This window comes from Sarcophilus harrisii, chromosome 1, assembly GCF_902635505.1.
Source record: "Sarcophilus harrisii chromosome 1, mSarHar1.11, whole genome shotgun sequence".
Lineage (NCBI taxonomy): Eukaryota > Metazoa > Chordata > Mammalia > Dasyuromorphia > Dasyuridae > Sarcophilus > Sarcophilus harrisii.
Window position 1 is genome coordinate 246,092,861 of NC_045426.1, and position 24,234 is coordinate 246,117,094.

Consider the following 24,234-nt stretch of genomic DNA (forward strand, 5'->3'; position numbering starts at 1 on the left):
ACAAACTTCAGATTGGTTCTATACAATGCTCTGAGGCCTGCCTAATAATCTTTTCTTAAGACTTAGCAATAACTTATTTTAGGATTGATTTCAGTTCTCTTCTTTTGTTATCGAGGGCTGCTATAAATGGGAGTAGATTCTCAGGCAGAACTCTGAAGTCTGATGGATCTAGGACCCAGAAACTTTGACAGAATTTAGTCAATTGGCAGAGGGAATAAGAGACAAGTTTATAAATTTTTGAAAATCTTAGGGGAAAAAGTGTGCCTGGTATGTAATGAGGAAGAGCACGTGTATGCTACCAGCACATGTGTGCCAGTTTGGGGAAGGAGGAGGAGGTAAGAGAACTTAACATTTTAGCAAGAGAACATTTTCAGGATTGGTACCACATCCAAGTACTGTAGATATATACTATACAAAAATTGGACGGCAGGTCATATGTAAAGTATTAGGGATGTACATTTAGAAAACATCTGCTTAAACATGGTTAGTCAGATTAGATAAGCTCGCCAAAGAAGTGATTAGAAAAGGGAAAATGAACTTTTTAAATTAACTAACCTAGACATAGGCAGATATTACTCTGATATATCAGATTCTTATTAGCTAAAAATAATAATAAATTTTAAAAATAGACTTTTTGTCATTGTTTTGTTTTTTGTCATTTAAAAAATTAACTGTGGGGTGCTTTCTTTTAATATGACTTTGCATCATTAATCTTTTCAAAGTGTTTTAAAAAAACAGGGTCCATCCATTCATTAACAAATTTGTGGAGCACCTTTCAGGTATTATCATAAGGTTGCTCTCTGCTGGGTTTTTTTTTTTTTTTTTTACTTTAAAATATGTAGTCTTGATTAACAATTAAATTCTCTTTTCTGAGTTTGAAAAAAAATTCTTGAATTAATCCACAAATTACAATTTTTTCTTTTTGTCTAACCAGGAACCTTTTGAGGATGGCTTTGCAAATGGAGAAGAAGGTACTCCAACCAGAGAAGCTGTAGTCACATACACTGCAGAAAGTAAAGGTGTGGTGAAGTTTGGCTGGATAAAGGGTGTTTTAGTAAGTATTTAAATAATTTTATATTTAGCAGGGTAGTTTCCCACAGGATTCACTTTAGATGCTACTTTCTCTGTGAGACTTTTTTTGATTCCTTCTAGTTATTACTCTTTCTATTGAAGTATTACTTTATAATTATGTGTACAGTATTTTTACTTTTTTACATACCTATTGTATTTCATCAGTAGGATATAAGCTTCTTCTTCACATAGGCTATTTTATTATATTTTTATGTTACTAGAATTTAACACAGTTAAATTTTCATCCAGCTATCCAGAGTTGGATTTTAGTTATTTTAGAACATTATATATGTATATCACTGGGTTCTTAAGAAAGTTTGGTGTTTTTCCCAATTTAGTTCTCTTTTGAATCCTTTAGGAAAAGACCATATCAACTTGTACCCAGGCAGTCTTTTCTATTTCTGTTATTAAAATGTAATGAGACCAAATAAATGTTTCCATCACTAAGGTAATCAGTTCATCCAGTGTTTCTTAAGTGCCTACTTTTTGTGCAGTTAAGAGGTAATATAATTTAATGAATAAAAGGTCAGGAAGACTTGAGTTAAGTGTGTTTCAGATATATTAGTTGGGTCAAGCACTTAGCCTCTCTATTAGTCCCAGGCAACACTTCAAGACTTTTAACTTCTAAATGGTCACTGATATACCATAAGATGAGGGGAATTGACACACTCAGGAGTTCCTCACACCAATGAAATCACAAATCTAGGTCAGAAATAAAAAAGTGTAATTCATTCATTCAGTGTACCAGCTTATGGCCTTAGTCACATTTCATGCCCTCAGTCTGACATTAAAAGCTATCCTTTCTAATACTCTCACCTGCTTTTGCAGTCATATTTCACATGACTTCATTTTGGCCAAATGGCCTGCCAAATTGTAACATTGCATCTTCTGCCTCCTTGTCTTTTCTCAGTTTGTTTTCAATGTCTAAAACTCTTGTTTGCCTCCATAGACTTTAACTGATTCCCACCTTATACAGTTAGTAGTTTAGTATTTTCTGTCCTTTGAAATAGCTTTACATAATTTTGTATTGTTTACTTATCTGTCTGTGTACATGTTATGCTCTCCCTAGTAGAGCATTAATAGTTTCATTTTTTTTCTTTGTACGTTCAGGACTTGCTAATGAGATGGCCATTTTGGAAGGAGTTGTTAGTGGGGTAATCTGGGATCTATGTTTAGACTCATTCTGTTTACCCTTTTTATTAGTGACGTGGATAAAGCAAAAGATGACATGCTCATCAAATTTACCAATCCAGACACAAGGCTGAGAGAGAAGACTATCATAGTAGATGAAAGAACTTAAATGCAAAATGATTTTTCCAGTTTTTACATTGTTGGACTGAATCTAATAAAGGGAATTTAAATAGAGACACATGTGGGTTCCTATATTTGGGTAAAAAGATCAATTTCACAAATATAAGCATGATTGGATAGCCATTGTTGTTTTAAAAAAAATTGAAGATTTTAGAGGACTGCAAACTCAATATGAGTTGACAGTGCTATGGTATTCCAGAAAACTGACTATGACCTTGGGGTATAGCTTCTGGGAATAGGAAGGTAATAGTCCCACTGAACTTTTCTGTCATCAACTCTCATCTGAATTACTGTGCTCAGTGCTGGTTTCCAAAGTTTAAGAAAAATACACTAATAAGCTAGAGAGTATTCACAATGGGGGCCTATAGGTCCATTTAAGCATCTTAAGTCCCTATCATATGAGAATCAGTTGAAAGAACTGTGCATATTTAGCCTAAAGAAAAGAAGATTGCAGAAAGGAAGATGGGGGTGGTTAGCTGTCTTTAGATATTTTGAAGAGATCTCAAGTAGGGGATGTATTAGATTTTTTTGTTTGTTTGTTTAATCCAACAAGACAGAAACAGGAATTGTGAGAAGTTTTAGAAACAAATTTAGGCTTTATGTCAGGAGCAACTTCCTAACACTGAGAACTCCAAAGTGGAACGGGCTGCCTTAAAAAATGGTGGTTTCCTTCTCATTGGGTGTTTTGAAGCCAAACTTGAATGTCTATTTCTGAGGTATCTTAATAATGGGAGGACCTCTGTGAATGAGGCAGATAGATGTGGTCCCTTCTGCTTTCAGATTCTGTGATTTTGAGAACCAGAGTAGATATGAATATTACTAGATAGTGTTGTTTTACCTATCCCTGTATCTTAGGATGGCTTCAAAAATCATTTTTTAAAAAGACTTCTTGAAAAGAATTATGTCAGGGGTTTATAATTTTATGTTTGAAAAATAGACACAGTGGTGAGGTAATCTATAGAAGTTAAAATCTGTGCAAGGTAAAGGAATGAGAAAAATATAATTTGATTGAACCATTTTTAGAAAGGGAAAAACAGTACCCCTTTTTATAAAGATCTTCAAAATATTTATAATTTTTTTTCTTTTTTACTTATGGCCTCTGTTAGTGACAGACATTTATATTTATGATAGGCATTTGTCTTTTGTTTTTATTTCTTGGATTCTGAGATTTTTCCTCTTTATCTGTACTAAGCTTTTATTGCAACATGTCTAATCTTTTCATTTAAAAAAAATAGCTTTATAGCAACTGATTATGAAACTGCCATTGGCTATTAGTTTTTCACTATATTTTAGATCCTGTCTGTATGTTACTCCTTTCCCAGGTACGATGTATGTTAAACATTTGGGGTGTGATGCTCTTCATCAGGCTGTCATGGATTGTGGGTCAGGCTGGGATAGGTAGGTATACCTTTATGCTGTTTTATTTAGTTGGAAATTCTTTAAGTACTGCAAAAGAATGGTATTGTGTGTTCTACTGTACTTTGTTTTGACTTTTGTGACATAAGATTAAAAAGAAAAACAGACATTTTGAATAGTGTTTTCCTTTGTATCAGTGTTCCATTAGTGATCCTTTGATAATCTTCATTCTCATGAGGGTGTTTTTTTTAGATCCATTTTTAGTTATGAAATAAATTAGAGGCTTTAATCATTTGTGTGTATTTATAGAGTTTTATGATTTATGAACTACTTTCCCTACAGACAATCCTTTGAAATAGGTAGAAGCAAGTACAGGTTTCTCCATTTTACAGTTGACCAAACTGACATTCAGTTTGTAACTTGTCCAAAATGATCTAGATAAGAAAAGGCTGAGGTTGACCTGGACAGACTATGGGACTAGCTCTCTTTCAACTTTTACCATATTTACCTTTAATCAGCTCACAGATACAAAATTCTAGATATAATCACCTGGAAGTAGAGTTTTTACTTGTTTTCTCTGCTTTAAAACTATTTTAATTAACAATTAAAACATACATTTCTTTTTTTTTTTTTAAAGGTCTGTCAGTTCTCGTTATAGCAATGGCCACTGTTGTCACAACCATCACAGGATTATCTACTTCAGCAATAGCTACCAACGGATTTGTAAGAGGAGGTAAAGTTTATCTTTTTAAAGTTCATATTTTTTTCTAGTGTTTTAAATCACTATAAAAATACTTATTTTAAAAACCACCTTTTAAGGGCAGCGAGGTGGTTCAGTGGATAGAGCACTAGCCCTGGAATCAGGAGGACTTGAATTCAAATCTGGCCTCAGACACTTAACACTTCCTAGCTGTGTGATTGAGCAAGTCACTTAACCCCAGTTGCCTCAGCAAAACAAAACAAAATAAAACAAAATTAAAAAAACCCACCTTTTAAAAATAAGTTAAAGTTATATTCTAACCTTTTTATAATATTAAATTTTTAAATTGCTATTACATATTTTAAAGGAAATAGCTACTGGATATTTTCTAATATATTACTTCTCTAAAATGATGTTTTTATGTTGGAGGCAGGGTATGTCAGAAGAGTTCTGCTATTAAACTTAAATTTTGGTAGTGTTCCTTAAACTTGATGAACTTTTTTCTGCTTTAATGTTTATATCATAGAATATATTTTCTCATTTTGAATGTTGCATATAAATTTAGCTCCTCCCATGAGACAAAGGCACCGTAAACCCATTATTGTATTTAGTTTACTCCACTTTTGTCTTTTAGATTCCTGCATATATGGATTTAGATAATCATCATAATAGATGTGAATCTGAGAAAATATTAGCAAGGCTTTTTTAAAGAGCTATTAGATCACATTTTAATATTTAGAAATGTTACTGTTTAGAAAAGTGATACAGTATTTAGGTAGGGTTCTGGGCCTAGAGTCATCCTGCATTACAATCTGGCCTCAGATACATACTGGCTGTATGACCTTGGGCAAGTCATTTAATCCTGTTTACCTTCATTTCCTCATCTATAAAATGAGCAGAAGGAAATGACAAATCATTCCTGTGTCTCTACCAGGAAAACCCCAAAAGAGTCAACACTACTAAAATAACTGAATAATAACAAATTAAAGGCAACACATAAAATAATTAACAAACAATTTCAGACTCACCAGAACTTTATTAGCCTAATTATTTTACTACTAGATCAGTAATTTTTGAGCATTATGAGAATATAAATAAATACAAGGGAGAGTCCCAACTTTCATTGTGAATACTACCTAGTTGAAGACAGATATTAACCCATGGAAATATACTAAGCAGCATGTTAAGAGCCAATTGAGTTGTATTGATAAATTTTGGTAAATACATTTTCCAAGCAGCTAATTGGCCCAGTAGATAGTGGATAGTTCAAATCTGGCCTTAGTAATTTATTGTTGGATACTGTTTGCCTCTGTTCCTCATCTGTAAAATGAGCTGGAGAAAGAAATGGTAAACTACTCCATTATCTTTGCCAAGAAAATGCCAGATGGGGTCATGAAGAGTCTGACATAACTTGAAATGACTGAACAACAGTTTTCCAATTACTCAGAAACTGAATAAACCACTGTTTAAGATGTTGCAGAAGAGATTCTTTTTCAGCTATAAGGTGGTTAGTTCAGCCTTCTCAGATAAAGCAGGATGTGAACCAGACTTTTCTTGAAGGGTGTCAGCAGTCAAATCTGGAATTACAGAATATAGACCCTCACACTGAGTTGATCCAGTTATGGAATTTATTGATAATCTATAAATCAGTTTGGTAAGCAAAGGTAATTGAGCATGCAAATCCTCTTACCACCTCATTGTGTCTTGAATCTTAATATCTGTTCTGATTCTGCAAGACTAAGAGCAAGGACAAACACTTATCAGTCCTAATAATTAGTCCTACCCAGATCTTTGCAGACAGATGCTAAGAGATCCTGGGTTAAGAATCTGGAGGGTAGGGTTAAGAGGAATAGGATTCATGAGATTTCAAATTGTAGTAAATAAAGGAAGATGAGCCTTTTACAGTTACATCAACCTTTAGTGAGCATACTTAAGCCACTTTTGAATGTGTCATTCCTTAATTGCATTAATAAGAATAAACACAGGACAGACCTAATTCCTTTGGTTTCAGATACCTAATGAATGGTCAGTTATTATTTTAATTTTAACTATTTGTGCAACATTTGTGTATCTTCTCCTCCCCCAGTACTCAATGGAATATGGAAGGCCAAGACTGTTTTTTTTGTTTTTGGTCTTTGTCTTTGTGCCTGCCTCACAGTTGCCATATAATAAGGCTTGTTGAATGAATTGTCAATATTCCTTCTTTGTGGTGGGGGGGTTAGGGTGGAATGCGGAGGGGTTGGAGTGGTGGGGGTTGGAAGCAGCCCTAACTAGTTAGATAGGCTTTGGGTAGGTGAAACAGGAAGGACATTTTAAGTGCTTAAATCACGTTCATTTGGATTTTAAACTCATTTTGTCATTGGGAAATTGAGAGAAAAGAAATTGTAGAGCAAGTTTAGGAAATCTTCACTGAAGAAGAAAAGAACACTGGAAATGCTTAAATTAGCATTTGATTAAATTTGTTTATAAACCTCTAGAAATAACAGTGTTAGAAAAGAGGTAATTATCACCACCAGTTTTCATTCATTCCTGGTGGGATACCACTGAATATTATAAAGGAAATGACAGATCTAAAGAGGCATCTGTTTATTTGGTTATCTCTTGTCCCTTTGACATGGAATCTTCATAGTCAATGTTACAATCAAAGAAATTCTGTATTTTAGGTATCTATTCTTTATGATAGTTTGGGATAAAAATGACATGACCCTTGGATTGTACTTTTTTTTTTTTTTTTTTAATTTGATCACTTTTAATTGTTTTAACTGTTGTATTTTTTATGGTTGTCTTATGTTTTTAGACACTTAATTCTGATAGCAGAAATACTGTAATGACCAATGGGCAATTATAGTATTATATTATAATTATAATGGGCAATGTAGACAGAAAAAAACTATTAAAGGAAGTGTTTCCCCGGTAGAGTTTTGCTTTTGGACTGTTTCATTGTTTTTATTTTTAATTCAAAGGACTCAATACATTTTTCAAAAGTGTTTGGCTATGTAAAAATTCAGTAGTAGTGGTTAACAGAGTATCTGTTAAGTATCAATTTGCATAAGAAAAATGAAAGTCTTTTCAATAGTATGGCATATAAATGATATAAATTGAGCAGCTAGGTGATGCAGAAGTTTTGGCCTCAGGCAATTTGTTACTAGCTGTGTGACCTTGGGCAAGTCATTTAATTTTGTTTGTCTAAATGGTTCTTTATCCATAAAAGGAATTGGAGAAGGAAATGGCAAAACCCCTCCAGTATCTTTGCCAAAAAACTCTACATGGCATCATGAAGAGTACTACATGATTGAAAAACAGCTAAAATCAATGGCACACTAAAATTTTATTTAGCAAATTAAAATTGACTAGGACTTTTGTTGTGTTTTCTATTTGTGATAGGAAGGTTATAGTGTCATTTGATCTGACTTCTTCTATCTATTACATGGAGTTTTTTCTCCAAATTCTGTGTTTAAGCAAAGCATTTTAAATCATATTTCACTTTGAATTTTTAATACTCATTTGATTCCTTGAAATATTTCCATTGTCTTAGTTCTCATGAAACTAAGTATGTATTTTGTATTAATTTTATACGTTGTTCTCCTTTCCCGAAGAGAATATAAGCTGCTTGAGGATAGCAAATGTTTGATTTTGGTTTTAATCCCCAGAATCTAGCTTACTAGACTCATTGTGTCCAAAACATAACTCATCTTTCTTTCTAAACTCTATCCTCTTGAATATTCTTTATTATTAACTTCCCTTGCTTACTCCACTTATCCAGTTTCCAGGTGCTGTCATTTTTTCCCCCTCTACAGTATCTCTAGCATAAATCCCCGCTTTTTTCCCACATACCTAACCACTTCATAAGTCAGCCTTCATCACTTTCACCTGGACAATTGCAATTCAATTAATGTCTCTTTTAAAAAGACATCACATGCAAGTCTGCATGTTGTCTGCCCTCCACCCCATTAGACAAACAACCATATACAAATTGTCTATATGGGATAAATTGAAGATTTTTCCAAGGGGAAGGCACTGAGATTAGGAAGCCTTTTTGTAATTAAGATTTGAAGGAAGCCAGACTGTTCAGGAAGGAGAGATGAAGAAGAAGAGAAAGTTTCATGTTTGGGGGAGACAGCCTGTGACAATGTGTAGTCAAGAGATAAAGTATCATACTGTCATGACGTTATATTCATTTTAATTTCAAAAGTTGTTAGTGTTTCAGAAATGATGGAAGAACTCCAAACCAGATTCCTGATGAAGGAACATCAAAGTTGTCTTGATTTTAAAGGACTTGTTTAGTTGTCAAGGATACTTCAGCAGTCTCCTCAATCTAACTTCCACTTATCCAGGACCAACTTCTTTTCTCCATTTACAAGGTTTCAGTCTTTTTAAATTCTTACCTAAGCTTTTGCAGTTGCTTTCCTCATTGTAATCAGTAGTCTGTCACAACTTCATGAAACTTATGTGAAAACTAGGTTTATTATAAGAAAATGAATACGCATGTGGAATCCAGAGAGATCACAGTTCATATGAAAGTTTGCATATTTAAGATAGCGAACAGAGGGAGGAGGAGGAACCAAACTCAATCTAAAGGGTCATGACATGAGGATAAAAGTATAGTAAAGGTGAGAAAAGGATGAAACCCATTCTGAAAAGAAGAAGCTAGGTGATAGCAAAAGCCACATTCTTAGATCTGCTAGCAGATCTCTTAGATCTGCTAGAAATATGAAGAGAGGATGGTCTGCATATCTGCGGGACCCAGCTGCACAAGTAAATTTCACAGCCTGGCACAGACTGGCTGGCATCTGTTTTTAACTCCCAAGAACACACAAAGAATCTGGATAACAAATATATATATCAATGGGAAGAGTAGGAGGGGGGGATAGGGTTGGATTTCATCATTGACACATTCAGGACCTCACGCACATGTTCTGGGTCCAGTATTTCTGGAATATATGAAGATTCAAAAAAAACAAGTTTGAGGAATCTTTTAATAGTCCTCAACATTCCGCCCTTGTTGCTCAAAGGTGACTGCTGGGTACATTGATGACCATGGGGAACACAGTGAGTAAAACAGTAGTGTCTGATACTCCCTGAGATAGCCCCAATTACAAAGTGGGATCAGAAGGATCAGAACAATTAAGAGAACACAGTACAAGCCATAGTAAGAATGACCAAAATTAGGGATTAATTTGAAGGGGAAAACATCATCAAATTATTCAAAAGAACTTACTCTTAGTATCTAGATATAGAAAATAAAAGCAAAAGAGGGGGTACAGTAATAGATATCAATAATAACAAACATTAAGTCTCCCTGTAGCTTAGTAATCCTTTCCAATATCCATTCAGTCAATTCAGTTCATCCTGGATCTTATACATCCCATGCAGTCATCTGGTTCCTAGCATATCTTTCCTTGCAGCAATCTGGAAAAATCGTGTCCTTAAGGACACAGATTGGATTGGATTTTCTATTCTGGTTCCAATTACTTGTAGAGATTTCTCATTTGTTCCTCTTAGAATCCCTAACAAAAGAGGTCTTAATACAAGTTGGCACAAACTTTCAAAATTTACTCTTCCAATAACAAGTCTGTATTGTGAAAACCAGTTCAAACCTTGAAGTTCTCATTTAATCAGTAACAACTAAAAAAGAGAACACTAAAAATAGGAAGCCAGAATTTACTTGAAACTTAATTAGAATTTAAGTTACAATTTTTCTGTCTTAAACACTGTTCATAAGCATTACATTAATATATGTAAGATAGCCAAATAATAATTAAACATTTTAAATACCTCAGAAGGCAGAATTTTCAAAACCTTCCTAATTACAAATATATTCATTTGATCTTGTTGCTTATTCAAAATTTTTACTCAAACCTTTTTTAACTTTATTATATTTACCAATTAAATGTTAAGTATTTTGGAACACCAAATTTAAATAACATTTGTTTTAAATTAAATCTGATCCAATTCAGTTATCCAATATTCCCACCCCACCCTTTAGGAGGAGCAGAGACAGATAAAGATTTTCATCCTCACACAATAACGTAGGTTATAAAACATTTTTTTGCAAGAAGATGACCTATAATACACAAATGAAGTCATAAAAAAGAAATCAGTCACCAAATTAACATCAATTATAGCAAAAGACTTGGGATGACACAAGCAATCAAGTTCAAAATAGTGTATATCAAATAAGTTATTTATAATAAAACATGTTTGTATTATAGGACATGTTTAACAAACATATTATTTCCACATTTGTTATAAACTTGAATAAAATTGGTTTTTCCATTAATTACACAAAAAATTCTCTAAGTTATTTGCCTCTTAAGAAAACTGATTGCACTAAAATGGAAAAATTAATAGAGTAAAAAAATTTAAAAATTAATAAAATAACAACTAGGTCCCACAAAATAATTATATTAATACCCTAATATTATAATATTAATACCCTATTTCAAAATATTTAAGAACCTTATTTTATAGAGAAATATATATCTAATAACAGGTAGATGACTAGATCAAATACTCATTTACCAAGTTGTTTAGAATATAGAAAGGAATATAATTCTAATCTGAATAGCTCAGTTCTTAATACATGTGCATTTTATTATAGTAGCTCAGATGTGATGTATCTTAGACTTAATCCAGAGGATAATGATAAACATTGTGTTTGTATGTATATTCGTTTCACAAACTTCTTTTACTTTTGTCCATTTATGAACAATTTCAGGGATTATTAACAAATGAGTATGTAAACATTAGCAGGTAGATAACACGCCTGAGTACTAATTTATCTAGTTGTTTGGAATATGAAATGCCCATAACTCTGATCTCAGCTGGTTGTGTTTCTCTACTCCTTTTAAAAGTGGGTCTTTTTCAAAACGCTATCTTATCTGTTAATCTTTTTTTCTCTGATGTCTCAAGATAATCTCCATCCCCATGATTTCAAATTAAATCCCTAGTCTAGACCTTCTCCCCCAAGATGTAAACTTCCATTCCCAACAACTTATTAAATTTTTATGTATTCTTTAAACAATAAAAATGTTGTCCTAGTTCTACCTAACCCCAAAAATGGTTCTGCATCCTTTGGATGTTGTTGTCTCAGGACTACAGGGATGATGGGAAGGGGCCTGCTATTTCCTATTTTCACTATAGAAAATTAGATAATGCTAATATTTGGACTACCTACCTTACAAAACTTTTGTGATATTTAAATATGATAAGTTATTTAAAATGTATTATGAACAATAAAATGAATAAATATCAGCAATTTCTGTCAATGCTTCATTATTCTTCTAGTAACTGAAATTTGAACTTTTAAGTCCTATTTTATCCTCCTAATGATACTAGAATTCAGATCTTTTATTTTTGATTTGCATATTGAGTCTTTGAGACAGTTAACAAATCTTTGATATCATTCTCTTCTGAATCTCTCCTTCTTAATCTCACTGACACCATCCAAGGTGAGATTTTCGCTATTTGTGCAGAATACTGTGCAATTGTACAGTGCAGCCAGATGGCACAGTAGGTAAAGTGCTGGGCCTATAGTCAGAAATATCTTGGTCAAGTCCAACATTATCTGCTTACTAGCTGGATACCCTTGGACAAGTTATTTAGCAAAAAGTCTTTGTCTCAGTTTCTGTCTCAGTTTCCTCTTCTCTAATAGTTACTTACCTCCCAGAGTGGTTGTAAGGATCCAATGAGATATTTGTAAAGCTCTCTGCAAAACTGAAAGCACCATTTACATCCTAGCTATTATTGTTATTATTAGGATTGTTTTAATAGGGTTTAAACTAATTGCCCCCTGCCTCTACCAGTGACAGAGTAATCTCTATGAAGCAACTGACTCCTTTTTTCTTACCATTGCCTGCAGAGTTTAAATTCAGAAGCTCTGTTTTGGTTTCAGCTAGCCTTAGTATTTGTCCCTCTTCTCTTCCCTCCCTGTTTTCTTTTTGCAACTATCTATGTATTAAAATCCTACTGGTACTGTAAAGAGCTAGATTAAGTGGCATTTTCTAAGAAAAGTCTGGCCTAGACTTTTATTTTGATGAATGAACTTTATTTACTCATTATTAAGTGCTTCTACATACCAGAAACTTTACTAATTATCAGAGATAGAAAGAAAGGAAAGATAGTTTCTGTTCCAAAGGAGCTCACAATCTAATGATATAAACAACATGAAATAACTATGTACAGAAAAATATGTACATGATAAAATGGAAATAATCAGTAGAGGCAAGGCACCAACATTAAGGGAGAGGAAGGATCAAGAAAAGTTTCTTGTAGAAGATGGATTTTACTTGGAACCTGAAGGAAATCAGAAAAAGCCATAAAGCAATAATGAAAAGGGAAAGTATTTCAAGCATGAAAAATGAACAATGAAAATGCCCAGGGTCTGGAAATGGATTGTCTTATTCAGGAACAGTAAGGAGTCCAAAACCACTGAATAGATTTGGGGGTAAAGGGAGGAGAAGTTAAGTGTAAGAAGACTTGAAAGGTAGGAGAGGGTTGGGTTATAAAGAGCTTTGAATACAGTGCCAAACAGATGATTTTCAGTTGACCATTCATCTGTACATTATAATCTTTGCAAGGTATTTTCCATCTTTCGCCTAAATTTATCAAGTATTGTGATGACAAACACTTAATTATGGATCTTATTTAGGGAACCCTGCAGTGTTGTGAAGTTTGGTGAAATTAGCATGTTTTCACACAAAGAACACCACCATCTATAAAAAGTCTCTCTTCCCTTTTGGATTCTGCATTGAACGTGATCCAATATATTGATGTTTTTGGAAAATGTACCTCCTTGTTGTTTATATTTTGCTTGTTATTAATGATCAGAGGATTATTGAATCAACTTATATTACATCTTGCAAGGTAACAGTATATGATTTTGACACATATGAGAGACAGTATTCATCTTAATTTAAATCCTTGTTAAATCCTAATATGTAATATGTATACTGAAGAATGAGGAAGAATGGGCAGTTCAGATAGAAAAGAGAAATCACATGGGTTAGAAAGAAGGCTATTACTTATTACTTTTAAGCATTGTAAGAACATGCAAGAGAATTTGATGATATTTATTTTGTTATTGAAGCCTAAATAATAGCGCAACTTTTCAACCAAGCCACCCATTTCAACTCTCAAAAATAATTACACTTCTTAGAATTATAGCATAGGAAACAAAGTGATAGAAAAGACAGTTGCAGGATGTATCTGCCATTTGCAATGTGAAATAATTTCAGTGTGCCATACCAACCCGTTCCTAATGTTGCTTTATTTGTCATGGAGTTGCATGCCATCTACCAAAGAAAGAGAAGGATAAAGAAGTAATTTGTGGGACACATGCTGCTACTTGCCATTTTATTTCATGGTGAACTAGTTAAATTATCAGAGTTACTTCAAAAAGTAATAAACTTATTTCTCATTTTCCTACCCTCCCTCCAGTTTTCTTGAATACTACTTTAAAATTTTAGTTTAGAAGAAAAAGTAATAATGATTTTCTAGCTTATATATTTAAAATATTTTAGAATAAATTTTGGAATAGCAGATAAGGATAAGGAATATCCTTATAAATAAAAATAAGAAAATTGAAGCCTTAGAAAGAAAAAGTGATGTGCCTAAAGTCCTAAGTGTGGGAAGAGGCAAAGCCAAAAGATAAACCAACTTACCTGACCAGCCTGGTTTGTCACCCACAAAGGATAACTAAAAAGGCTGAGATTTAGAGAGCTAAATAACTTTCAGGGTTACTCAACTGCACAGCAGTGCCATGCTCAATTTCCTAGTGCCAAGTTTAGGGCTCATTATTAGAGAAAGGGAATGGGACATCTTGCGAAAGAAGATGGGGTTTGGAATCACAAGAGACAGAGTTTGAATTCCACATGTATGTCCCCTGGGCAAATCACCCCTAAGGCACAGTTTTTCCATCCAACAGCACTTACCTCACCGAGCTGTTAAAAAGACCAAATGAGATAATGTAAATAAAATGCTTTGTAAGTTCAGAGTGCTATAAAGTTAGGAATTATTGTTCATTACATATGATATTTTGGTATCATTAATATTTAAAACCCTAAGAAAAACATTAAATCAATTTTTTCCTATTTAATTTAGATATAACTATGTTTTTCTCTCCCCCCCCCCCAATCCCTCTTATACTATAATCACTATTTAGAGGTAATAAAAATCATTCTACAAAGTTTATTAAAAACTCGAGTCAAAGTTGTAACAGAAAAATAAGGAGAATGGTAAATAAACTGAATTGGAACACAGTGATAATCCCCTTGCATATGCCAGTATTTTCATGTTGTAAATACGTGTCTAAAGATTAACATGAGAAAAAACCTTGTTAAGTTACCAATTGACAACAATCTTCTATTTTATCTTATGCATAACCTAATTTCTCTCTCCAATAGCTTTGTTATTATCAGGGCTTTTCTTTGATCAGTAGGTCTAACTTTGTAAACAGGGTACTCCATCACATCTATTCCTCTCTATGCCTCTTGATTACCCTGAGAGTTTCATTGGAGTTTTAAGTATTTTAAATAAAACGCTCCATGCATCTTAAAGTGGGTAGAGAGAACAGTATGTGGACCTGGGCTGTGATATTGCAGAGTGTTTTTTTTTTCTTTAGTATTATATTGTTTTGCTTTTGCTTCACAATTCTTGATATTTTTATTTGCTGAATATCTTAGATTTTGATGATGAAACCATAATAGTTATGTTGGATTATTGAAAAAATATAACTGGTAAAATATTTGAATAACTTTTATAATATTGAAGATAATTAGCCAATAATTTCCTTGACTTATAGTGCATGTGGCCATAAAGACTTTAATTTTCTCTCTTTAAAATGGCATTTCACTATTATGCATAGAAAGGCTTTATTTCATGATAAGCTTTAAGGAGTTGTAAATTTCAAAATATCTGCTGATGATAATTTTCCTTAAGAAATAAAAATAGAAACTAATAATGAATGGGCAAAAAAACCCCAACAGCAACAACCAGAAGCCATTTTACAGGTGCTTATAAAATTAAAACTGCCAAATAATGTTTTTCAGAAAAGGCAATGGGATTTGTTTGTTTTTATATTTCTTTTGTTAATATTTGGTTGTCAAATTACCTAAAAATACCTCTATGATTTAAAATTGCACAGAAAACATAATAACATTCAGGAAGCTGAATAACAAACATCTTATGCACTCTTATCAAAATAAGATTTAAAAATTAATTATTTATTGGTGAATAGGTTAAATTTACTCTGTGTGTCATGAGCTTAATGAAGGGATATATTATAAATAATCTTAATTGGCTCCTTTTTCTTTATACTAAGGATAGTATAAGAGGAAGTAGGAAATTAATTTCAGCAAGATAGTTTTATATTGAATGGAGGGATAAATTATTGGCTGTGAAAATTGTTGATTACTTAAATTTGTTATCAAATAAATTACTTGTTTTCTTTCTCTGAATAAATGTTTCCCCAAAGGATAAAGATTTCAAATCTGTGTTGTATGATCATTATTTCTGAGCCCTGTATTTATAATAGCACTTATAATTCCCACTACATAGAGTGGTGAAAATCAAAAGATATTTCAACAAGCATTTAATTAAACAACCACTTATTAAAATTGCAACTAATTTGCACAATGTGTATTCATTGTAATGTAAAACTTTAGGAAACTATAAAGTGCTATGTAAATGTAAACTTGCTTTCATTCATTCTAACCTATTTTTTCTCTCTTTAGGGGGAGCATACTATTTAATATCTCGAAGTTTGGGACCAGAATTTGGTGGTGCAATAGGACTAATCTTCGCTTTTGCTAATGCTGTTGCAGTGGCTATGTATGTAGTTGGATTTGCAGAAACAGTTGTAGAGTTGCTTAAGGTAATTTGGTTTTCAAGTTGTTTCTTTGGTAACAATTTCATTCTTATTTATATCAAATCATATTTTAACTAGAATAGTTGACCCAATGTCTACAATCTAAAATTTTTGGAATTTAAAATCTGAATTCCCAAGCAGAAGGCAAGTAGGTAATATAATAGATGAATTCCACTGGAGTCAGTAAAGATCTAGAATCCTTCCTTAGACACTTAGTAGTTTTGTCATCCTGGAAAAGTAATTTGAAGTCTTTCTGCCTCTGTTTCTTTACCAAAAGAATAGGAATAGTAATAGCACCTACCTCACTAGGTTGTAGAGATAGAAGGAGAAAAATGTAAAGAACTTTATAAATCTTAAAGCACTACATAAATGTTAGCTATGATGATGATAAAGTTGAACAGCTTTTCCAGTTGCCTACTGTAACTATACTCCTAATTTATTTTATTGCCTTGTTATATTTAAAGTTTTTATCATTTTGTAATAGCAAATATAAACACTGGTGTTTATAATATCCTAAAGAATATCTAATTATTTTAAATGATAGCATAGCATTGCTTTTAGATTTTAATACTTATTTTTAAAATTTAACAAATCACCTCACGTCATGTTGAAAAAATAGAACATTTTAGTTTCACAAAGGCTAAAAATATTATTCATCCTAGCATATTATTGTTTCCATATGCTGGCCATTCATCTATTTATGAATATACTTATTTTTCAGTTATTTATAGCAAATTCCTATTCCAACTAGAAAGTTATAATAACCAAATTTTCAGCATTCAACTTTTTAAATTAATTTTTTTTAAAGAACAAGCATTTATTTTTATCTCCCATGCCATATATACCCTCCTATTCTCAGGGAAACAAAACAAACTCTTGTAACATATGCAGAGTCATGCAAAACATATTCTCTTTGGCCATATCCAAAACTGCCTCATTTTGTATGTTTATTTTATCACTTCTGTGTCAAGAGTTAAGTAAAATATTCTTTCTCCTTGATCTTCTTGAATCATAGTTTTTTGTTGAATTGATCAGAGTTCTTAAATCTTTCAAAATTATTCAGTTACAATTCACCATTCAGCTTATGTGAAAGTGAGAAGTGATAAGTGAATACATACCAAGAATTTATTTTTCAAATTCAAAAAATTTGAATTTTGTACACACACACGAGAATAAGAGACTTTGTTGTCCAGTACCCAGCCATTCTGTTTTAAATGGAATACTACAGTTTGACTTCTAGACATGAAAATACAGCTCTTGAAATCATTCAAATCATAGAAAAATTTAGAGATTTGTTAAAAATAGAGGTATATTATGCTAGATTAATACAGCATTATAAAATTGTTTCATTAAAAATATTTTATGATTATCTTTTGTGTTAAGTTCTTAATATGTTTTTGCATTGAATTTTAAATAAGTTAATCTCCATTCTAGCCAATCTTTCATATTAATATTAAATGAATGTTACTATTATATATGATCTTTTTATAGGAGCATTCTATACTCATGGTGGATGAAATCAATGATATCAGAATTATTGGAGCCATTACAGTGGTATTACTTTTGGGTATCTCAGTAGCTGGAATGGAATGGGAAGCAAAAGTAAGCAATTATATGTGAAAACAAACAACACATATATTTCTTCTAATGGGTTCCATTGATGTGTTTTATATCTGTGTGTGTATATGTGTGTAGTATATATATATATATATATTATGTATATGTATATATACATACATATGTAGATAGGCAAATTGTTATATATGGTTGTTTTTTTATTTGGCAAGACTACCAAAGGTGAAAGTACCTCAGGACATTTGAGTGCTTTCGCAGCATTACTGTCATACTTGGTATCACTCCCTGCTGGTGTTTTCCCATTCCTCTCACCATCACTAACCTCTGTCACATCCCTTCTCTAGTTCTGGGTTTCCCTTATCCATTTCTCCTATGGGGTAGACTGACTCTCTTTATTCTCTTTTGTTCTTCAGCTGCCTCTTTAATAAGAATAGAACTCTAATAAGAGGCAGGGATTTCCCTCAGATGCAGGAGAATTTGGATTTCAGTCCTATCTAACATAATACTGTCTATGAGGCCAACTTCTCAGCTTCTGCAGGCAATTTCTTAAGATTATAAATTGCAGAAGAGTTGTTGGTCTTCATTGGTAAAGGGATTCTTTAGTCCTCTTTTTTTCCCCTAAAACCTGAACCCCTCTAATACTGTAATCAACTACTAAACATATCATATATAGACAACTTTACAAAATACAATGAAAACTTTAGTCTTATATGCAAATGTAGAGGCAGTTAAGATCGTTAGTTCTCATTCCTTTGATCACCTGTTTTTTTTCTTGTAGTTCTCACCTAAAGTCAGTCAGTTCTCATTCTGCTGAGCTGAATGCTTATTGAAACTCTTAGCTTGAGATAGTTTATATAGTGGCAAAGCTTATCATTTTCTTGGCTTTTCTACAGTCCAGTTCTGGATCTTTACCTCCTGTCCTGTAGAAAACATTTCTCATCTGGACCCCTAAATATCCATTCCATTTTCATCTTCAATACTCATAGCTACTTCTTTGAAACCATCATGAGTCCAAATTGGTCACCTGAATAATAAGAATTTGTCTTTTTTCCTATTTGACCTACAAAGATTCCTCCTTTGGGTCTCAGGTTATTTAGCATTGGCCTTTAAAAATCTCATCTTTTATTATTTCGCATTTAATGTTCTTCTCTTTTGGTGAAGTATACGTGCTTTATTTTTTATTCTAGTATCTAAGTCTACCTCTTTTCAGAATCTGTAGTCCCGTTTGCTTTTGTTTTGAAGGCATTGCCAAAATGTTGTGATATGGGGTTTTTTGGGGGGGAGGGGAGATTCTTGATTGATTGCTGCAAAAACTCATCCTTTTGATTAAGCTTCCCATTAAATTCTTGTACCTATCAAAACTAACCAGTTCAATCTACTTTCCGAGGTATTCTTTTTTTTAGATCTTTTTCTCTTCCCCCATTTTGTAGAATCTGTTTCTTAATTTCACATATGATAATAGTTTCACCAATTATATTGTGTCCTCCATAAGATATTAGTATATGTTCCAATTGAACATAATAATTACATCCTCCCTCTCCCATGTTTTGGGTAATAATATTCAAATCAGTGACAATGGATAAGTGATATTTCTTATGAATGTATATATTGTTATTTTAAATAATAGATGAGAAAAACTGATTAGTCACTCTACTATCTAGGCTAGAAAAGCAAGCTACAGTTATTTTCTACCACTTCTAAAATTTTTAAAACCAAAGACCTTGCTACTCTCAACTAGGGGAAATGGTGAAATTAATAGGGAAATTGTGGTAAAGTAAAAAATCAGCTTGAAGAAATTAAGTGGAGGACAGGACTAATTTTATTTTACATACTTACAAATGTCTAATGAAATTGAAAGATGGTATATAAACTAAGTTTCTTAGTATCCACAAAGCCATTGCCAAACCACTCATTTCCTAGTTCAACAATAAACATTGATTCTTTTCACACTTTACTAGAAGCAATAAATGTTTTCTGTCCCCCTCAATTGCCAAAATAATTTGGAAATGACTGAGAAAGAGGAAGGGATCTTAAATAAATGTCTCTGTCTTTGAAAAGTTTCATATTAATTTATATTAGTGCCTTCTCAAGCTTTACTTCCTTTCCCCACCCTTTCCTTTTACTTCATCCTTTTTTTTTTTTTTAACACCAGTACCTTTTCAACTATTCACATGTTTCTATCTTATTCCATTTGTAAATAATGTACCGTTTGTGCCCATAATTCTATCTTGCCAGAATAATTATACATAGAAGATTGAGGAAATGTATGGCAAGTATTTATCAACATTGGATAGTAAAGAAGTCCATATAAGAATTGTTTGGAATTTGCATCACTTTTTTTACCTGTAGGAAGTGTATATACTTTCCATAAAAGGGAAACTATATGAGAAAGTTCTTTAACAAATGGGCTTTGCCCTGGATTAGCTTATTTATTTTCATATTGCTACTGGCAAGATATTAAACATGGAGAGTAGAAGCAAATTTTCTTCTAGAAATCTACTGAACACTTTTGTATGATCTTTTGTCCTATCTAGACTGTTACATTTCATAACTACTGTTTAGGCAAAAATTAATTTTTAGCAAATTGTGGATGCTTTGTAATGATTAACTATGTACACAAAAATGATAATTTATTCTGTATTTTAATGACAATATTTAAAATTACAGGCGCAGATTGTTCTTTTGGTGATATTACTACTAGCCATCGTTGATTTTGTCATCGGAACATTTATCCCATTGGAAAGCAAGAAGCCTAAAGGTTTTTTTAGTTATCAAAGTAAGTTAAAAAAAAAAAAGTATCAAATTTTAGTATAAGATAAAATTATTAGTACATTTTAAAGAATTTTGATAATGTATCAAAGAGGTAGGTAGTTTTGTTTTATGTTCATTTAATTCATTTTGGATCTCTCTATGTAGTACAATAGAATTTAGTTGTATTTGTTTTTATAATTATTCATTTTTTTATCAAAAAGTGACAGAATTTAAGATATGTGTAAGAATTTTTCAGAATTTCATTTCCTACCTATCTTGCTTTTGAAAGGAGAAAAATTTATAGAATTTTCACTTTTGTATTGAATTGGTTATAATATGATTTGTTTTAAATTTTTTGGCTTATATTTCTACGTATTTCAAATTGTGAAGGCAAGTAAAATAGTTTTTTCTAACTTTTAAATAAAACAAAAGCTTCTTTATCTAATTTCAGTTTTCATCTAATATATTCCTTTATGGTACTGTTAGATTTCTTATTTTGTTCTATTCTCTCTCCCCCCCAAAAAACCCCTAAAATTTCTAATTGCATCTTTCCCTGCAATTACTTGATTATAAAGATGTGGCTAAATTCTTACTATTTCTTACATTATACAACTATGTACAAAAAAATGTGAAATAAAAAATAAGACCACTTAACCCCATAAGTGAAGCCGATGAGATAAGAACATTGTGAAGGTAATGTGGACTTAGAGTCAGGAAAATCTGGTTCAAATATTGCTTCAGATTGTGTAACTGTGTAACACTTTGCTAGAGATTTGAATTCAGTGGACTATAAGAGTTTTTCCAGCTCTTATTATACGAATCATGAAGATTGCAGAAGAACTTGTTCCTTTAATTCAAGCCATTTCTTGACTTGTCCATAGTAATTCTGATTACAGTCACATCCAAGCCCGATAAGCACAAAATTGGGACAGCATTCTCTTCAGAAAAGATTTGAAGTTTTCTTTGCAAGCTACAGGGTTATAAAGAAAGCCGCCTTTTTCACTTGTTTTTTGGAAAGAAGGAGCTGATTCCTAGTACCCCTACTATTTGTAACACTACATTATTATATGTAGTTTCACTTGTTATTTGAACAGTGTTTATTGCGCTGACCCCTTTCCCGCTAAAACATTGCTGTCAAGATTATTCTGGCTTCTAGATTTGAGGTCATAATATTTTAAAAAATAAAACATAAGGCTATGTTTAGAATGGAGCAAGAAAAGACAGGAGAAGGAAAAGCTCCATAGAGATTTAAACTTGTATGATCCAAAGGATGTAGAGCAAGCCTGATTTTAGGTGATTACCATTCTCATTAGGTCTTGAGATCTATCTTTTTGTAAAATATACATCTTTTTTTTCTACCTGAACCCATACATAATAAAGTTTTTTTCATGTATTTGGAACAAAATACATTGTATGTTTTTGTTATTATATATTTGGCTCTTTGATGAATGCTAGCAAAAATGTGCCTATGGTTCTTAGAAATGTGTCACAGTGTAAAATGGGGATCTGTCCATCATTTTGATTCTAAACTCTCCTATTCCTCCCTTCCCTCCTTGTACCTTTTCCTCAGTTATAGAAAATATTCTAATTATATTTATTTCATTATAATGATCCGGTTTTGTCATTAAAGAACCACTTTGTATACTGGCATAAACCATATATGCTAAATTTTTAACCTATGTATATCATGAATTAAATATGATTCTTCTAAGATTCTTCTTCAATACAAACTGAAAAATCTCTGTCCATTGACAGGTGAAATATTTACAGAAAATTTTGGACCAGATTTTCGAGATGAAGAGAGTTTTTTTTCTGTATTTGCTATCTTTTTCCCTGCTGCAACTGGTATTCTAGCAGGGGCAAATATCTCAGGTGATCTTGCGGTAAGTCACAAATTAGGATATCATTTACATGAAAAATACTTTTTCCCTTTATTGTTAATAATTTTAATATGGTTTCTTTCAGGATCCTCAATCAGCTATACCCAAAGGAACGTTGTTAGCCATTTTAATTACTACTCTGGTTTACATAGGAATTGCAGTATCTGTAGGTAAAAACCCTTTATTTTTAAATTAATAAATTTCAACTAGAAACTTCTTATGTTTACAATGTAATGATATTCATGACATGCGTAGCTACGAATCAACAAGCAATTTAAGCTCCAGGTAGAGTGCAAGATACTGTGCTAATCACTGGGATATCAAGGCAAAATTGAAATAGTCTTTGTTTTTAATTTGTATCCACTTGGGGAGACAACATACACATTTTTAACTTTGAGGTTTTTGGGGAGGGGGCACAGATAAGGGAATGCTAGTAGTAGTAACAGGAAAAGTCTCATGTAGGAGGGTAGTACAAACTGATCTTTGAAGAAAACTGGTTTTCAGAATTGGATTAATTTAAAAGTTTAAATCATCCAGTGATGATTAAAAACCAGTGAAAGTATGGTTTGAAATTGAACATTATTATCTATAACTATAAATAACCTTTTAAATTAAAAGAATATGAAAAATCCTGCTACAGTTCTTCCAGTTATATAAACCTGTTGAAAACATCACATGCTCTGTTTTATTAATTCTTAGCAAAGAATCTGTCCACAAATAAATAAAGGCTTAGAGTTTCCTTTTAAAAAAAAAAAAAGGAAAGAAAGAAATTTTAGTATCTTCAATCAGTTTTCTTTAAAATACAGATTTTTGGCCAGCATTCAAGTTATGTTGTGCTGCTTCTTTGGATTTGTACAAGAAACAAATGGGTCTGAAGCTTAGCTCTGCTTCTTGTTTTGGGGGACATCAGTGTACTCATCTATAAGTAGGTGACTAAAGTAGGTGATTTCTATGTCCTTTCTACTTCTAAGATCCCTTGACTTAATCTGCTAGAAATAAGAAGCACATCTCTCCTATGTATTCTTAATAGGTAATTAGCAATAATGTAGTAAACATGACAATAAAGAATGTTTAAAAAAAGAATCATATGTGGGATTTGTTATGTTTCCATCGTGGTCTATGGCAAGGGGAGTATTATTTTCAGATAAAACTAGAGGTGAGGTCTAAGGATGGAGAAACTCTGGTTCATAACTTGCATCTAGCTTTCACCATAATTCCATTTTGCTTAGCATAGGTATGAAGGGATTACAATTAAAACTTAGGACCAGGCTGACTTATTCAGAGCAGTGTCTCCAAAGTAACATCTGACACATATGATACCTGAAGTTTTATAATATGTTTTACATCTGTATGATCACCTCTGATTCTCACAAAGGAGGACCTGTGGACACATATGATAGGCATTCCAATTCTTACTGTCTCCAAGTCACATTTAAGAATTATGAGATCCAAAAGAGGTTAAATGATATGATCTAACAGCTCAGTTAAAAAAAGGGAGACAGACTTCAAATGCAGGTCTCCCCTGACTTGAGCCCAACACCCTTTGATGATATCGTGATACCTCTTTAAAAAAGGTTTGATAAGAAAATTTCAGAACTATGAACAGTTCCTAAAACAAGTGTGAAAAAGTTCTTTTAATATTAGATTCAAGGGCCTCTTGTTCCATGAAGTCTTTTTCTGATCTTTTGTTATTGTTAACGTTTTTTCCCTCCTCAGATCATTTT

The 24,234-nt window shown here is 32.3% G+C and overlaps 1 protein-coding gene across 2 annotated transcripts in view; it reads left to right on the forward strand.

The window, feature by feature from the left end:
- The window catches only part of SLC12A2 (solute carrier family 12 member 2), a 111,530-nt gene that overhangs the window by 40,490 nt on the left and 46,806 nt on the right, over positions 1-24,234 (forward strand). For both annotated transcript variants that reach the window (XM_031939374.1, XM_023498542.2), the window contains exons 2-9: positions 935-1,054; positions 3,705-3,780; positions 4,376-4,471; positions 16,171-16,310; positions 17,796-17,906; positions 20,547-20,655; positions 22,386-22,513; positions 22,596-22,680. In XM_031939374.1, coding sequence (XP_031795234.1) covers positions 935-1,054; positions 3,705-3,780; positions 4,376-4,471; positions 16,171-16,310; positions 17,796-17,906; positions 20,547-20,655; positions 22,386-22,513; positions 22,596-22,680 — 865 coding nt within the window. The remainder of the gene's footprint in view (positions 1-934; positions 1,055-3,704; positions 3,781-4,375; positions 4,472-16,170; positions 16,311-17,795; positions 17,907-20,546; positions 20,656-22,385; positions 22,514-22,595; positions 22,681-24,234) is intronic.